The 19,391-nt window shown below is 47.9% G+C and overlaps 1 protein-coding gene across 1 annotated transcript; it reads left to right on the top strand.

The window, feature by feature from the left end:
* The first annotated feature begins 5,498 nt into the window (after positions 1-5,498).
* Positions 5,499-5,864, top strand: LOC136460426 (uncharacterized). The gene has a single exon (XM_066460126.1). It carries the CDS (start codon positions 5,499-5,501, stop codon positions 5,862-5,864), a length of 366 nt encoding a protein of 121 aa, XP_066316223.1.
* Positions 5,865-19,391: the final 13,527 nt, after the last annotated feature.

The raw sequence follows: 19,391 nt of genomic DNA on the forward strand, positions 1-19,391 counted from the left end.
GGCGCATCAGTTCACCACGCTGTCCGCTGGGACGGAGTGGAACGCCATGACCAGTAGATGATGCCTACGCATCGTGCTAGTGATAAATAGGTCCGTGATAAGGAGCCATCCCTATTGACATCTACAAAATCAGCGGGACCCACATGAAGGAGAAGAAGGACCCAGCAACCCTAGAAGCCTTCTCTCTCTCGTTCTTCACCTTTTCCTCCTCTGTGACCCATGCTTTCCCTTCGCCTATAAAAGGAGAAGTAGGGCACCCCATAAAAAGGGGGATCTGAACACAAGAGCACGGCATGAGCACATGGCTGAGCGGCAAGCGAGCTCTCAGCACCCGTTCACTCTTTCCACCAGAGACTTTGGATCCTCTCCCTCTCTCGCATGTTTGTAACCCCTACTGCAAACCAAGGCCGATAACATGAGCTGCAGTGAACTGGATGTAGGGACGTTCTGCCCGAACCAGTATAAACTCATGTGTCCTCCGAGCAAACCATCCGAGCCAGACACGCAAATATAAATTTACTCGTCGGTGGTTCAAAAACACCGATAGTTGGCGTGCCAGGTAAGGGCTCTTTGCATGTCTCAACGTCCACATCAAGCCTTGGATGGCTAGTCATAGTGTCAGCTAGGTCCTGGGTACGCACATGCACTTCAGGAACCTAAACTTCATTGTTACGACGAAGGGAGAGTTAGCACAGGTTCCCACCGCCGTTTAGCCTCTCCACTCTGCCGACCTTGACACGATCACCGAGACGCTTGAGGAGCTGTAGCTGCATGCACCAGAGGCCTAGGCCCCTAGGAGCGACAAGCTCCTCAGCTTCAATTATAGGATTCTAGAGCGCTAGCTCGATGTCTTCCTAGGACCCCGACCATCTCGGGAGGACCTACGCCACTTCACCTTCTTGTTCGCCAGCGCCATGACATAGCTCACCGAAGGAGAGCCACTCTTCCCAAAATACCTCATTTGGAGCACCCCGACAGTGCTCCCATTTGGTCTACGCAACATCGCAGAGACCGGTGGCCACCTTGTGGCACAGTGCACGCCCCCATTGCCTACGAACCACGAGTTCATGGGGATGACCGAATACGTTGTGGAATCTTTCCACGACCTTCTCATGGGAGAATCGGAGTCGCCCTCTGACTCTGACTCCAGCAGGGGGAGCCATCACCATCGTGAGAATGTTTCATGGTCAGTACCCCCGAGGGATACATCAAAAGCATCCACGAGGGAGGGGCTACCCCAATAGATGACCTTAATGATGAGGTCGAGGGGGATGCAAGGGCCCCACCTCGCCTGCGGGTAGAGCAACTGAGAGCATGGCACCAAGAGCTCGAAGATGCACGACTCTAGCTCGAGCAGGAACACGCAGAGCTCGAGCGAGAGATTGGGCATGCGCACGCCGTGGCCTACGACATGAACAGGAGGATCATCAAGGACAATGAAGCCCTCCCACACTTCATTCAGGCAAGCCAGAACATCGCTGCTGTGGCGGCCTTGCTCCTGGGGCTTCCAGAGCCCACGACACCCAAGGATCGTTGGGCCCATCACGAGATTCGCATGCTACTCAAGCGTGCAGCGGTGCAGTAGGTAGAGAGCTCGCTATCTCGACAACGTGAGCTCGATGCTAGCCAGCGTGCGCCCTCAGAGTGACCCGACAGGGATGTGTCTGTCCACCAGGCGCAGCGAGGTGGTAGGCCACGCGTCGTGGCTCTAGTGCATGGGCGTCTCGGCCTCTAATGTGACACGCGCAACACCTTGGATGCCTGCAGGCATGTCCATGGTGATGAGAGGGAGGAGGCTAGCTGTGTTACCACCCTCATCCTAGTGGATGCTACGATAGTGGCGAGGACCGAAGCCTGAGCCTCGACTTGCCAGGACGTCGGGCCTTTGGCTGACACATCCTCAATGTTGTCTTCCCATCGTGGTATCGACCACCGACCAATATCCTGAAATACTCTAGGGAAACAAACCCTGGACTATGGCTCGAGGATTATTGGCTTGCTTGCCAAGCCGGTGGAGCGGATAGTCATAATTTCATTATCCGCAGCCTTCCATTGTTTTTGGCTGATTCAGCGTGAACGTGGTTGGAACACCTTCCGCCCAACCAAATCCAAAGTTGGGTGGACCCAAAAGAGATCTTTGTGGGAAACTTCTAGGGCACATATGCGCGTCCTAGGAACCCATGGGATCTCAATAACTACTGATAGAAGTCTAGGGAAACTCTTCATGAGTACATCCGGTGCTTCTCCTAGCAGTGCAATGAGCTTCCCAATGTCACCGACGCCGACATCATAGGAGCTTTCCTGTCTAGGACCACCTGTGAGTCCCTGGTTCACATGCTAGGATGTAAGGGCCCACAAACCACCAAGGAGCTCCTCGACATCGCCACCAACCATGCCTCGGGCGAGGAGGCGGTCAGGGCAATTTTTGACCGCCCCAAGGGCAAGGCAAAGCGGGATGAGGACGCTGACGAAGGCACCTCCAACCACCCCAATAAGAAGAAGAACAAGCAGCCGCGTGAGGGCTCGCTCATGGCCACTGCCGACTGCTAGGGGGGTCAGAAGCCCACCATGGGTACCTCGGACCACTTTGAGAAGCTGCTCGATGAGCCATGCCCGAACCATGCTTTCCTCATCAAGCACCTATACAAGGATTGCGTCCTCATGAAGTGGTTCTTGTCTAGAGGCTCCAACAAGGGGAGCATAGGAAGGAGCCCAAGCTAGCCATAGATGACGCCAAGGGGAGGCACGGTGGATTTCCAATGCTAGATGGCTGCCTCATGATCTTCAAAGGGTTGGCGGCCTATGACTCCAAGGGTCGCCAGAAGCTTGCGCACTACGAGGTCTATACGACTGAGCCAGCCATGCCTTTCTTCCTCTAATGGTTAGAGTCTGCCATAACCTTTGATCGGACCGACCACCAAAAAAGTGTCTCATAGCTGAGAAGATACCCGCTCGTGGTCGACCTGATCATTGGCATGAAGCATCTCACCAAGGTGCTGATGGATGGAGGCAGCGGCCTTAACATCATGTACACTAAAACACTCTATGCCATGGGCATCGACCGATCACGCATCCGGCCGACCGAGGCACCTTTCCACAACATCGTGCCTAGAAAGAAGGCCATGCCACTTGGGCAGATCGATCTGCCCATCACCTTCAGGAATCCAACCCATTATAGGATGGAGACCCTTACCTTTGAGGTGGTCAGGTTCCACGGGACCTACCATGCCATCCTGGGACGTCCATGCTACGTGAAGTTCATTTCTGTCCCTAACTACACCTATCTAAAGTTGAAGATGCTAGGTCCATGCATGGTCATCACCATCAGCACCTCCTTCCAGCACGCCTACAAGTGCGAGGTTGAGTGCTATGAACATGCCATGACAATTGTCGTCTCCGAAGAGCTTGCAGCAATCAGGGAGGAGGTTGTCGAAGAAGCACCCGACCCCAAGTGGTCGGCCGGGTCTTTCGAGCCTATAGAGGGTGCCAAGGAGGTCCTCATAGACCCTAGTGGCTCTAAGGGCAAGGTGGTGTGCATCGGCACCACACTTTCCTCTAAATAGGAAAGCACGCTCGCCAACTTCCTCCGCGCCAATATAGACATCTTTGTGTGGAGACCCTTGGATGTGCTAGGCATTCCGAGAGAAGTCATCGAGCACGCCTTGAAGATCAAGCCAGGCTCCAAGCCGGTGAAGCAGCGCTTGCATCGCTTTGACGAGGAGAAACATAGGGCCATCGACGAGGAGATTGTGAAGCTTTTGGCGGACAGGTTCACCAAGGAAGTATACCACCCCGAGTGGTTAGCCAATCCTGTTCTTATACAAAAAAAGAGTGGAAAATGGAGAATATGTGTTGACTATATGGGTCTCAACAAAGCGTGTCCAAACGATCCGTTTCATTTGCCATGCATAGACCAAGTAGTCGACTCGACCTCAGGGTACGAAACCCTTTGCTTCCTTGATGCGTACTCCGGGTACCATGAAATCACAATGAAAGAGTCCAACCAGCTCGCGACATCTTTTATCACCCCATTCGGATCGTTCTGCTACGTGACAATGCCATTCAGCCTAAAGAACACGAGGGCTACATACCAATGCTGCATGCTCAAGTGTTTTGGGGATCTCATCGGGTAGACCGTCGAGGCCTACGTCGATGACATCGTGGTCAAATCCAAATCGACTTACTAGGTCGTAGCTGACCTAGAGCAGACCTTCATGAAACTCTGAGCAAACGGTATCAAACTCAACCCCAAGAAGTGCATTTTTTGTCTCCCAAGGGGTATGTTGCTGGGTTTTATCGTCTCCAAGCGTGGCATCAAAATGAACCCAGAGAAGATCTTGGTCATCACAAGGATGGGTCCGATCCATAACATAAAGGGGGTACAACAAGTTATAGGGTGCCTTGCCACGCTCAGCCACTTTATCTCATGCCTCAATGAACAAGGTCTCCCCCTCTATCGGCTTTTGAAGAAGGCCGACTGCTTCAAATGGACGCCTAAGGCCTAGGAGGCACTTGACGAAGGCCCCGATCCTAGTCCCCCCAACGATGGGGATCCACTTCTGCTCTATATTGCGGCCACCACGCAAGTGGTCAGCGCCACCCTAGTGGTAGAGCGAGAAGAAGAGGGACATGCCCTCAAAGTGCAGTGTCCCATGTACTTCATTAGTGAGGTCTTGTCTGATTCCAAGACTCGCTACCCCCAAATCTAGAAACTCCTGTATGCCATCCTTATCGCCAAGAGGAAGTTGCATCACTACTTTGAGTCGCATCCGGTGATGGTCGTGACGTCCTTCCCTCTTGGCGAGGTTGTCCAAAACTGGGATGCCACAGGAAGAATCGTGAAGTGGGCACTCGAGCTGATGGGTCGAGGCATTTCATATGCCCCTCGAACGGCCATCAATTCACAAGTGCTGGTTGATTTCGTTGCAGAGTGGACCGAGATCCAAATGCCGCCAGCAATCATCGACCAAGAGTATTGGATGATGTACTTCGATGGATTGCTGATGAAGAAAGGCGTCAGCGTGGGGCTGGTCTTTGTTTCACCCCTCAGGGTAGGCATGAGGTACATGGTTCACATCCATTTCCCCTCCTCCAACAATGTGGCCGAGTATGAGGCAGTCATTCACGACCTGCGCATCACCATCGAGTTGGGTATCCGATGGCTTGACGTTCAGGGCGACACCTAACTGGTCATCGACCAAGCCATGAAGGAGTCAAGCTGCCACAACGCCAAGATGACTGTGTATTGCCAAGAAGTCCACTAGCTAGAGGACAAGTTCAATGGTCTTGAGCTCAATCACATCCCAAGGCGCCTCAACGAGGCAGCCGACACGCTAGCAAAAATGGCGTCCAGCTGAGAGCCGATGCCGCTGGGTGTCTTTGCTAGCAATCAATACAAGCCCTCGGTCCACTACGAGGAGTCAAAATAGACTGGTGATGGGTCACCTACCCTAGGCTTAGGGGCTAACCAGCCGGTGGCTCCATCCGACCCCAACGTCATGGAGCTTGACGAGGATCCAGCGATAGAGCCCGATCCTCTGGCCACCAGGAGGATGCCTTACCTCGACTACCTCCTCTATGAGGCACTACCGATGGACAAAATAGAGGCTCGGCTGCTCGCGCATCACGCCAAGTCCTTTGTTGTTATTGAGGGCGAGCTCTATAGGCGAAGCCACACCAGGATTCTACAGCACTACATCCCCATCGAACAAGGGAAGCAGTTGCTGAGTGATATCCATGGTGGGGTCTGCGGGCTCCATGTCGCACCTAGGACCCTAGTCGGAAACATGTTCCGACAAGGCTTCTACTGGCCGACCGCAGTAGCCGACGCTGAACAGATTGTGCGCACCTGTGAAGGGTGTTAATACTACGCTCAGCAGACCCACCTGCCAGTCCAAGCAATCCAAATGATCCCCATCATGTGGCCATTTGTGGTCTGGGGGCTTAATCTAGTCGGACCTCTCAAGAGGGTGCCCGGGAGCTATACGCACTTGCTTGTTGCCGTAGACAAGTTTACAAAGTGGATAGAGGCTCGACCGATCTCCGCGATCAAGTCTGAGCAAGCTGTGTTGTTCCTTAACATTGTCCATCGCTTTAGAGTCCCAAACTCCATTATCACAGATAATGGCACGCAGTTCACTGAGAAAAAGTTACTCCAATTCTGTGATGAATACCACTTCCGCATTGATTGAGCTACCATGGTGCACCCCCACATGAACGGGTAGGTCGAGCACACGAACAACATGGTCCTACAAGGCCTCAAGCCTACGATCTTCAACCAGTTGAACAAGTTTGGCAGACGATGGGTCACAGAGCTTCCCAAAGTGCTATAGAGCCTAATAACGACCCCCAGCCGAGCCACCAGCTACACGCCATTCTTCATGGTCTGTGGTTCTGAGGCTATCCTCTCGATCAACCTCGATTAGGGAGTGCTGAGGGTCAGGGCGTAAGACGAACAGGGAGCCGAGGCATCCCTCAAGGATGCCATGGACCAGCTAGATGAAGCGCGCGACATTGCCCTCCTCCGCTCGGCAAGGTATCTGCAAGTGTTACGCCAGGTAGCACAGTCGTCGAGTGTGGGGTCAGGCCTTCAACATCGGGGACCTGGTGCCCTACCTCGTCCAGAGCAACAAGAACCACCACAATCTCTCTCCGCCGTGGGAGGGACCATATGTCATCATGGAGGTGCTCTGACTAGGCACCTATAAGCTCAAGACCATCGACAACTAAGTCTTCATCAACGCCTAGAACATCGAACAGCTATGTCGCTTTTACCTTTAATCTACGCACACTTTCTCTTATCGGTTTTGCTATTGACTCCTCGATCCTTAGTGACACCTGACCCAAGCAATGGCATGGGGTCAGGCCTCACTCGGGGCTAATAAAAGCATATCTATGAGGTAGACATTCTCTATGCTCGACCCTTTCTCATGTTAAGATCTAGAAGCAAGGCTTATGGAAACGATCGCTGAGTAAAACTGGTCGGACTGCAAGAAACCTATGCCCTAATGGCTATGGCATTTTTGCTCACCAGTGTGATTAGACTTTTTTCACCCGCACCCCGAGCTTTACAGCCTTAATGATGAAAAGGGTCAGAACACATTAACCTTTTTATACAAAAAGGAGAGATGGGCTAAAAATCTGTTTAGCCATAATGATATTTAAGAGCTTATCCACTTATTACAAGTTTGCCGCCTGGCTTATCTACCTAACTAGTTTCTTGGGGGGATGATCTCATCCTCTATCTCGGTAGGTAAGTCCTATGCCAGAGGGGCCACCTCCTTCTCGATGTCATCTAGCTCAGCATCGGTGTAGATAGGCATGAGAACCATCATAAGTAAGGAGGAATACAGAGCTAAAAATGCTCCTACGGCCCATTCAGGCCTAGGATTTCCAAGGCTGGCCCTCCGACGGGTTCACAGCTGCTCCAAGGCGCCCTTAGAGTGAGGGGTGGAAAGGGATCGGCCCACTAGCGGCCAATACTCGGGTGCACGAGCATCACAGGCATCTTGGCCCATGTTCGAGTCTCGGTCAGTTCCCAGTCCATGGTTTTTCCTCAAAGAAAGGCAATGAGCCCTTAGGACTGGTCGAACGGACCCGAGAACTATATGGATTGGTCACTGAGAATCTAGAGTCGGCCACTAGCTAACCCATGCCGGACCCCCATGAACAGCAAGTCGGGGCTCCACTCGAACTAGCCCGTTAACAGCTCACCGAGCACCATATTTTATCCATCGAGGAAAAACATGGCATGGCTCAGCCCCTTCTATTTTATCGAAAAAACGCTTGAGGGATGACAATCACAAAGACGAGCGGACCCCTCAACCAACCCCTGCAACACGTGGGGGCTTGAGGGAAGTTGGACTCGCAAGGAGACTGAATGCATGGTCATAGGACGATGGCTCAGATCCTAGGGAGGGGTACATACAAAAACTAAGAATAACGTTTCTAAAACAAAAAAACGCTTTCTCTTACCAGTTTCGCTATCGTCTCCTCGATCTTTAGTGAAACCTGACCCCGACAATAGCAAGGGGTCAGGCCTCAGTCAGGGGCTAATATGGTTATATATATATTTATTCTAAAACAATTGCCGTGCCCGACCCTTTCTCATGTTAAAAACCTAGAGGCAAGGTTTACGGAAATGAATGCTGAGTAAAACTGGTCGGACTGCTAGAAACCTACGTCCCAGCGGCTGTGGCACTCTTGCTTACCAGCGTGATCAGAGTTTTTCGCCCACACCTCGAGCTCTATAGTTTTAACAACAGAAAGGGTCGGAACACATTAACCCTTTTTACACATAAAAAGGGAGAAAGAACAAATTTGTTCAACCAAAACAAAAGAACAAGCTTGATTAAATGAAACAAAAGGGTTGGAACTTGTCCGCTTATTACAAATGCGCTGCCTAACCTATCTGACTAAACTAACCCCTAGGGGGGATGATTTCATCTTCTATCTTGGTAGAAAGGTCATGCGCCAGGGGCCCACCTCCTTCTCGATGTCGTCCAGCTCAACGTCGGTATAGACGAACATGAAGCCTTGGCTCATCATCGCTAGATCGATGTTCTCGTAATGAGAATGGGCAATCATGAATGATCGATGAACGCCAAAGCAAAGCACGCCCCTTGCCATATCATGTGCCCGGTCCGTGATCTAGGTTGCATGAACCGTGAGCAAGCTTGTCTCCTGCTTTGGGGCAAGCTTGAGCGCATCGCAGACTAGCTAGACGGTGACGTGTAGGTTGTCGTGTTCGTCGCTCTTGTTCTGGAGGGTGTCCTTCACCTCACTGAGTTCCTTCTCTAGGCCATGGCTCTTCACCACCTCCACCCTAAGCTTGTCATCAAGACCTGCCCAAGTCACGTATAGACTATGTCAAAAGGCTTACCATGGATTCTAGGGAGAAAGACAATAAGGGAAACCAAAGACTTACCATTCACATCCGCCCAAAGCCTACGCACCTCATCGCGCTGCCGGGTCACCTCGGCCTCCAAGCATCGAACCTCTTCTTGGCGCTGATCGACCTCCATGGCAAGCCTAGAGGACACACCCTTGGCTGCAACCTTCAGGTCCCTCTCCCCCTAAAGCTCATCCTCGAGGTGGTTGATCCACTGCTGAGCGTCAGCACGCTTCGGGCGAGCTAGGTCAATCCCTATGCAGAGCTCCTCTATGGCACTGAGCAAATCATCCCACTCCTTTCGTAGCCGCTCGGCCTCCATGACATCCATGAGCACCCTCTCGATTAGGGCCGTGAGCTTCTCCTCAGCCTCGCGGGTGTCGTTGCAAGCGTCCTTCTCCCTGACTCAAAGGTTGGCCACCTCCTAACGGGTGATAGCGAGATATGTGGCTAGCCCCTCACTAAGCTATGTCTCCTCGACAAGGAACTAGGACTTCTCCCGGTTGTGGGCCATAAGGATCTGCGAAGAAGACAAGACTTAGAGGCGTGGAAAGAGAACATGAGGGTCAGAAGCATGGTCAAATCATACCTGGCCAAACAGGGCGACAACCTCCATGTGGACGCTCCCCCATTCCCTCTCCTCTGCTATGTCATTGAGGGTAGCCACCCAGACTAGAGACTTGGGATGTCCCCGTGCTGACCTCAAGTGGCGCCAACCTCTCTTACAATGGAAACTCCTCTATAGAGGCTCCTCTAGCGATAGAGGGGGTGAGTGACGCTGACATGGAGGCCTGCCTTGTCGCCACATCCACGAAGGATGCCTCGGGTGTGCCCCCTTCCTTTCGCCCCGCTGTAGACATGGCCACCGCACGGACAATGGCTCCGGCCATGCTGCCTCTACCTACGATGTCGAGGACACGACCGGCCTTGTCGTGCCCTCCACGGGCACCCTGGACACACCCTCCTCTACTTGCTCTCCCATGGATGCAGCCATCGACTGTGCCTCCCTGGTCGACGCCATGGCTGCCCCAACACCACTCACACTCACCATCGGTGCGGCGCCAGCTGGCTCCTGGCACATTTGCTGGAGGAGGATCTTTTTCAGAGCGAGCCATAGGAGCGTCCTACATCCTCTGATGCTACAAGGGACATGGCGGTCAATTCGTGGCAAAAATTCGTTAAGACAAAAGGACAAAAAAACTCTTGACTCACCCTGACGCCATCATGCGAGGATGTTTTGGGGCCGGCTTGCTCGACCTTGGTTGCTCCTCATCGGCACGTTGCCACTTCAAGCCCTCCCTTGGCTTGGAGGGCTCGGATGAATTAGAATGGCCACCTCCTGCCGACTTTAGAGGTGCCACCAAGGGCTCGGACGGAGCGGAGCGACCTGTTTTCGCCGGCTTCGGGACTACCATAGACCGTCTGATTCCGCTAGCTCTGAGGCAGCCATCGAAGGCCCAGACAAAGCAAGGCAGCCTGATTCCACTAGTTCTGAAGCCACTGTCGAAGGTCTGGATGGGGCGGGGTGGTTTGATTTTGCTGGCTCCAGGGGCTTGTCCTTCCCCTCCTACCCTGTGGCATGTCGTAGGAAGGGCCCCGCCTATGGCAAAGGTGGGTCCTCATCCCTAGTGGCCAGATCATCCCATGGGATGGGCGACCCGAAGCCGTCATCCTCCTCCTCCCCCTCTTCTCCCGACAAACCTTGATGCCGGTTCCCACACTGCAGCTTCGCTCGCTGCTTCGATCGCCGTTTCTTCTCCTCATTGTCCTTCTTCTTCTTCCTTTGTTCATTCATGGCATGGTTTGCCAGCCTCATAGCCACATGCTCTAGCAGTGGCATGATAGAGTCCTAGAAGACTAACCCCATCGCTGGCTCAATGAAGCCCATGTTCAGCCGCATCACGGGATGCCCTAGGATCGGGAACACAGCGTTGTCCTCCCTCGTGGCCTCCTTGATGCGCTGCGTGACCTTGCTGTCATGGAGCAGCCCCTAGACGAGCGTTGTCCCGATGGGTTATGCGCCGAGTGTCATCCCATACAGTGGGAGGATGCGCGCCATCAGCGGCACCACCCTCCTCACGTGATACCCCCCAATGATGCCAACCCCGCAGAGGCCATGGGTCTTCAGGAACATGATGGCCTTAAGGAGGTCATGCATCCTCTTATTCTCCTTGATGGGTGGCGCCCACAGCCATGACGGTGGTACCTCTTTGACTAGGTGCCCGGAGAAGATCGGCAAGGGAGCGGTAGGGTCGTCATTCGGGTAGAACCAATGCAAGTGCCACCCCTTGTTAGATCTAGAGAGCTGGCAAGGCATGTACTTGACCACCCACTGCCCCCAGAGGTGGATACCCATGCATCCCATTAGGCACCGGGGTCTCTCCTGCCTCTCTCCTTCTTGAGCAAGGAGATTGTCGAGGACCAATACTAGGGTACCCAAAGAGGAGGAGCTAATAACCATCAATGTTGATTCATCTGAGCAGTCAAGAGCATGACTATAGCTCTTGTCAACCACCAAGGCCATGGGCCCGTCCTCATCCAACCACCGAGGCCGCGGGCTCCACCTCGTCCAACCACCAGGGTCGCGGGCTCTGCCTCATCCAACCATTGAGGTCGTAGGCTCCACCTCATTCGACCCTTGAGGGTTGGCTCCGCCTCAGTAGACACTGAGGCCATGGGCTCCGCCTCCACCTCTGAAAGGTCCTAATGGCTAGAGGAGGGGGGGGGGTGAATAGCCTAATAAAAATTTCTACAACAACACTTAACAAAATGGTTAGACAATTATGAGGCGAAGCAAGTGTTGTGCTAGCCTACTCAAAATGCAAGCCACCTACCACAAATCTAGTTTAGATAGTATCAATTCACACAATAGCTAAGACACTACCCTATGTTAGTGTGCTCTCAAAGGCAAACTAAAGAGCCACACCAACCAAGCAAGCAAGCTCTCACAACTAGCTACACTAAAGAGCTTGACAACTAGTTTGCGGTAATGTAATGAGAGTGATCAAGAAGGTTATACCGCCATGTAGATGAAGGAACCAATCAATCACAAGGATGAATAATAATGAAGACCAATCACCTCGGAATCAATGATGAACACAATGATTTTTACCGAGGTTCACTTGCTTGCCAGCAAGCTAGTCCTCGTTGTGGCGATTCACTCACTTAGAGGTTCACGCGCTAATTGGCTTCACACGCCAAACCCTCAATAGGGTGCCACACAACCAACACAAGATGAGGATCACATAAGCCATGAGCAATCCACTAGAGTACCTTTTGGCTCTCTACCAGGGAAAGGTCAAGAACCCCTCACAATTACCATGACTGGAGCCAGAGACAATCACCACTCTCCGCTCAACGATCCTTGCTGCTCCAAGCCATCTAGGTGGTGACAACCACCAAGAGTAACAAGCGAAATTCGTAGCGAAACATGAACACCAAGTGCCTCTAGATGCAATCACTCAAGCAATGCGCTTGGATTCACTCCCAATCTCACAAAGATGATGAATCAATGATGGAGATGAGTGGGAGGGCTTTGGCTAAGCTCACAAGGTTGCTATGTTAATGAAAATGGCCAAAGGTGTGAACTTCAACCAGCCATGGGGCTTAAATAGAAGCCCCCACGACATAGAGCTGTTGTACCCCTTCACTAGGCACAACGCAGGCTGACTGGATGCTCCGATCATGTTGACCAGACACTGGACCTCAGCATCTAGTCACCCAACGACAGCCACGTGTCTCAATCTGAATGGTCACCTGAGTTAACCGAATGCTGCACTATAACTGACTGGACGTTGAGCCACCAGCGTCCGATGGTTTCCAGTAACATTCTAGAAACACATTTTGCCCACCAGACGCGTCCGGTCAAGCACGACCGGACCCTGCCATCGTCCGGCTAGAGACCCTAGCCTCTGTGTGTTGCCCAACAACAGGACCAGACACACCCATCCAGTGTCCGGTCGCTGAGCAACCCAGCGTCCGATCATTTGACCGACGCCAGCATCTCTGCTATTACAACTGACTGAACATGCCGGTTCCTCTAGGACCAGCGTCCGGTCACCTTGTGACCAGCGAGACTAACTCCTTTTCACCTCTAACTTCTTCACCCTTATTCAAATGTGCCAACCATCAAGTGTATCACCTTGTGCACATGTGTTAGCATATTTTCACAAACATTTTCAAGGGTGTTAGCATTCCACTAGATCCTAAATGCATATGCAAAGAGTTAGAGCATCTAGTGGCACTTTGATAACCGCATTTCAACATGAGTTTCACCCCTCTTAATAGCACGGCTATCAAACCTAAATGTGATCACACTCTCTAAGTGTGTTGATCACCAAAAACAAAATAGCTCCTATGGTTTATACCTTTGCCTTAAGCTTTTTGTTTTTCTCTTTTTTTCTTTCCAAGTCCAAGCACTTGATCATCACCATGGCATCATCATCATCATGCTATGATCTTCATTTGCTTCACCACTTGAAGTGTGCTACCTATCTCATGATCACTTGATAAACTAGGTTAGCACTTAGGGTTTAATCAATTCACCAAAACCAAACTAGAGCTTTCAATCTCCCCTTTTTTGGTATTTGATGACAACCCTTTCACAAAGATATGAATTGAAATTCAATTGAATCCATGTTGCTTGCCCAAGCATATTTACTATGTGTAAAAGAATATGGAAAAGTTTCATGAACCCTAAATGGTAGCAATTGCTCCCCCACATATCTGCTAAGAGTTTGAATTGAAGCTTGCACATATGCTTAGATAGGAAATGTAGGAGATAATGTCTACCGATAATGCTAAGGTATAAAAGATGGACCTTTGAAGCGTGATACCAATCGGAGTGCACCATTATACCATCCTTAGCATCATGGTTAGCTTTATACTACTTGAAATCATACTTTGAAAAGGTACCACTTGGAAAAACTTGGAAATGAAATCATTAGATATCCTATGCATGCTAGTTTTTCATTTTATCATTCAAACCTACAACTAGCATACATCACACAAGCATGGATATCGAAATTTAAAACTTATGCCATGCAAGCAAACATATGAAATGCACATTTAAATGCACCACACAAGTTTATGAGCTTGCTCCCCCTACTTGTGTGCTCAAAGTTTTAATTGATTCCTTTCCTTTGTCATATTTCTCCCCCTATGTCAAATTCTTCCTTTTTGTTGTCTTTTCAATTAGTACACTGATATTTCTCCCTCTATCACTTATATCTTTGTTTCTCTCCCCTTTCACTATCTTTGTGCACTATTTCTCCCCCTTTGTCATCAATGACCACAAAGGTTTAGAGTATAGATAAGTAGAGATTATCAATGTCAATCAATGAGGGTGAGGATCATTTTCCCAAATTAAGTCTAATCTAGATCTTTTGCTAAAGATATTTAACTCGGTTTGATCCAAGGACAAGCTTCTTCACACCTCCAAATAAGGGTTATCTTATACCATGTTGAGTTAAACACTTAGAGCTCATTTTCTAGATCAAACACTAGGTTTACAAGCCCATAAACATGTCATATGCTATCACTAGATCAAGTCAAGCATAGAAGCAATAGTGATACCATATAAACATCAAATTCATTTGATTTTCATGAATGAGCCTAATAAAATTAAACCACTAGAAAGGTCCTAATAAGATTGAAAATGTGACTAGATGCACTAAACATGTCCTTAGCAAGGATATATGTCATGCCAATCAACTTTTACCTTGGATTGCTCAAAGGAGAGGCATGTCATATAAGTGGGGGTGCATCAACACATATTTAAGAAATCTAATATGTTCAACTCATTCCTTAGCTTGCAAAACCTTTTCTCATCCAATGGCTTGGTGAATATATCAGGCAAGTTGATCTTCGGTGCCTACACTCTCAATGCAAATGTCCCCTTTTTGTTGGTGATCTCTTATGAAATGGTGGCGGACATCAATGTGCTTTGTTCTTGCATGTTGAACCGGATTGTTGGTTAACTTGATTGCACTCGCATTGTCACATAGCAATGGCACTTCCTTGAACTTGATTCCAAAGTCATTCAAAGTGGCCTTCATCCAAAGTACTTGTGCACAACAACTACCGGTGGATATGTATTCAGCTTCGGCGGTTGATAATGCAACACTATTTTGCTTCTTTGATGACCATAAAACAAGTGATCTTCCCAACAATTGACATGTGCCTAAGGTGCTCTTCCTTTCAACCTTGCATCCCGCATAATTCGAGTCGGAGTAACCAACTAGCTCAAACTTTGCTCCTTTGGGATACCACAAACCAATATTTGGTGTATGCTTCAAGTATCTCAATATTCTCTTTGTAGCCTTCGAATGACTTTCTCTTGGTGAGGCTTGAAATCTTGCACATATGCATACACTAAACATGACATCCGACCTTGATGCGGTCACATAGAGTAGGCTTCCAATCATAGACCGATACAATTTTTGATCCACCATGTTTCCACTTGCATCACTATCCAAGTTGCCATTGGTTCCCATTGGTGTGCTAACAACTTTGCTATCACTCATGCCAAACTTCTTGATCATGTCCTTGATATACTTGCCTTGACTCACAAATATACCATTCTTCAATTGCTTGATTTGAAGACTAAGGAAGTAACTCAATTCTCCAATCATAGACATCTCAAACTCATTAGCCATCATCTTTTCAAACTCATCACAAAAATCTTGATTGGTTGATCCAAATATGATATCATCAACATAGATTTGCAAGACAAATAGATCTTTTCCAATCTTCTTGATGAAAAGAGTAGTGTCAACCTTGCCCATTGTGAACCCTTTAGAGAGTAGGAAGTCCCTCAATCTCTCATACCATGCTCTAGGTGCTTGCTTCAAGCCATACAATGCCTTCTTCAACTTGTATACATGGTTGGGCTTCTTATCATCTTCAAAACTAGGGAGGTTGCTCAACATATACTTCTTCATTGATGTAGCCATTGAGAAATGCACTCTTAACATCCATTTGATAGAGCTTGATGTTGTGGACACAAGCATAGGCTAGGAAGATTCTTATTGCTTCCAATCTAGCAACCAGGCATATGTTTTCTCCAAAGTTAAGACCTTCAACTTGTGTATAGCCTTGTGCTACCAATCTTGCTTTGTTCCTTACTACTATCCCATATTGATCTTGCTTGTTTCTAAAGACCCATTTGGTTACAATTACATTGTGTCCCTTTGGTCTTTCCACTAATTCCCATACTTGATTTCTTGTGAAGTAATTCAATTCTTCATGCATAGCATTCACCCAATTAACATCCTTCAATGCTTCATCTATCTTCTTTGGTTCAATGGATGACACAAATGAGAAGTGTTCACAAAATGAAAGTCCAATCTAGTGCCTTTCTTCAAGATATAGCATTTGCAACCAAAGACCCAAAAATATGCAATGTTGGGCTTTCTACCATTCAAGAGCTCATATGGTGTCTTCTCTTTCAATGGGTGACAATAGAGGCGATTGCTACAATAGCAAGCCATGTTGATAGCTTTGGCCCAAAAAGATTGACTCACATTGTACTCACTAAGCATAGACCTTGTCCATATCAATGAGTGTTCTATTTTTTCTCTCAACAAGGCTATTTGATTGTGGAGTGCACTTGGCCGAGAATTGATGTCTAATTCCTAAATTCATCACATAACTCATCAATTCTAGTGTTCTTGAATTCACTACCATTGTCACTTCTAACTCTCTTGATGGTTGTTTCAAACTCATTGTGAATGCCCTTGACAAATGATTTGAATGTTGCAAACACATCACTTTTGTCCATTAGAAAGAATACCCATGTGTATCTAGTATAATCATCCACTATCACAAAGCCATATTTGTTTCCACCGATACTAGTGTATTGTGTTGGCCTAAACAAATCCATATGAAATAACTCAAATGCTTTACTAGTGCTCATCATGCTTTTCTTAGGATGGGTGTTTGCAACTTGTTTGCTGGCTTGACAAGAGCTACAAAGTTTATCCTTTTCAAATACAACATCTTTCAAGCCTCTAACCAAGTCATGCTTAACCAATCTATTCAATTGTTTCATTCCAACATGACTAAGCCTTCTATGCCATAACCAACCCATGCTAGACTTAGTGAACAAGAATGTTGATAATCTAGCTTCACTAGCATTGAAATCAACCAAGTATAGATTCTCATATCTAAAGCCTTTGAAGATCAAGTTAGAGCCATCTACACTTATGATCTCTACATGATCTACCCCAAATATGTATTTGAATCCAAGATCACACAATTGAGCCACGGATAGCAAATTAAAGTTCAAGCTCTCTACTAGCAACACATTGGATATGCTCATATCATTAGATATTGCAATCTTACCAAGCCCTTTGACCTTGCCTTTGCCATTATCACCAAATGTGATACTATCATAATCATCATTGCCATTGGTGTTGATTGAGTTGAACATTCTTGCATCACCGGTCATGTGTTGAGTGCACCCACTATCAAGAACCCAATGCCTTCCTCCAGCTTTGTAATTGACTTACAAAAGAAGATCAATTCTTTTTAGGTATCCAAACTTGCTTAGGTCCTTGAAGGTTAGTCACTAATCTCTATGGTACCCAAATGGCTTTCTTCTTTGAGCCCATCCATGGTTTACCAATGAATTTAGCCTTCACACCATTTGTACCCTTAGTAAGCATATAGCATGAATCAAGCTTTATGAAGGATACATTAGCTTGTGATTTCTTGTTCATGCATTTTTGCTCTATATGACCAACTTACTTGTAACTAGTGCAAAATCGACCATTGTTCTTCACAAAACTAGTCTTGTGAGGAGCAAAGGCCAGCCTTGCCTCTCTTGGGGGTATAGCCCAATCCCTCTTTGTAGAGAGAGGCTCTTTGGCTACCCAAGCACATAAGCAAGCGGTCCTCACCACCATAAGCTTTAGCTAAGGTGTGAGTGAGCTTGTTGACCTCCTTCTTGAGGTTCTCATTCTCAACCACTAGTGAGGCATCACAAGTGAGATCATCACTACTATATGAGGTAGAAGTGGAAGTGCTACAAGAAGGGTTAGTAGGAGCAATAATGATAGGCATAGATAGTGATTCATCAACTATATCACAAGTTAAACCTACATTGCAAGTTTCAACATGCTTCTTTTTATTTTGTTCATCAAGCAAAGAGGAATGAGCCTTTTCAAGCTTTTTATGAACTTTGCCAAGCTTCTCATTGGCTTTCTCTAGCCTCTCATGAGATGCATTGAGCTCATCAAAGGCTAACTTAAGGTCTTTTAGTTCCTTACACAAGCTCTTGCATTCCCTTCTCTTGATGTCAAAGTGTTCTCTAGCATCCTCTAGCATGTCAAATAATTCATCTTTAGTAGGTTCATCATTATCACTATCACTATCATTTTCATTTTCATGTTCATTTTCATCATCATGTTCTTCATCACGTTCATCATCACAAGATTGTACCTTAGTGGCCTTAGCCATGAAGCATGATGTATATTCGAAGAGAGAAGGCTTCTCATTGATAGCAATGCTTGCAAGAACCTTCTTCTCGGTGATCTTGTTATCATCACTATCATCATCATCATCGCTTGAGGAAGCATCACTATCCCAAGTGACTACATATGAACCACCCTTCTTCTTCTTGAATGCCATCTTGTCCTTCTTCTCTTTCTTTTTCTTCTTGTCCTTCTTGTTCTTCTTGTTGTCATCATCATTATCGCTATTGTATGGGCATTGAGCTACAAGGTGATCTTTGCTTCCACACTTAAAGCACCTTCTTGACTCTTCCTTGTTCTTGGATGAAGACTTCTTTCTTCTAGCACGGTAGCCTTTCTTCACCATGAACTTGCCAAATCTCTTCACAAAGAGGGCCATCTTCTCTTCATCATCATCATCCAAGATTCATCTTCTTCACTTGATGTTTCTTGCTTAGCTTTGCCCTTGGATGATGTGGCCTTGAATGCCATACTCTTCTTCTTCTCATCTTTCTTTTTCTTCTTTTCTTCCTTCTCATCTTCATCTCTATATGTATCATCAGTCATGATGTCTCCCAACACTTGGTTTGGTGTCATGGTGTCCAAACCACTCCTTACTAGAATAGTGACCAATGTGCCAAATCTTGAAGGTAAGCATCTCAAGAACTTATGGGAGAAGTCCTTATCCTTCACCTCTTCTCTAAGTGCTTTGATATCATTGATAAGCACTTGAAGCCTATGAAACATCTCCGGCACACTCTCATCATCCTTCATCTTGAAGCTTGCAAACTTCTCTTTGAGGATATATGCCTTAGCACCCTTCACGGCTTGAGTGCCCTCAAATAATTCTTCCAACTTCTTCTAAGCTTCATGTGCCATCTTAGTATTCTTGATTTGCTCAAATGTTCTTTCATCAATTGCATCATGAATAGCACTTAGAGCAATGTCATTGTTTTGGAGAAGCACTTCTTCGACCGTGGTGGGATTCTCTGGATCTTCAATCTCAATTTTAGTTTCTACCACCTTCCACACCTTCCTTTTGATTGACT

The sequence above is a fragment of the Miscanthus floridulus genome, chromosome 6 (genome assembly GCF_019320115.1).
Source record: "Miscanthus floridulus cultivar M001 chromosome 6, ASM1932011v1, whole genome shotgun sequence".
Lineage (NCBI taxonomy): Eukaryota > Viridiplantae > Streptophyta > Magnoliopsida > Poales > Poaceae > Miscanthus > Miscanthus floridulus.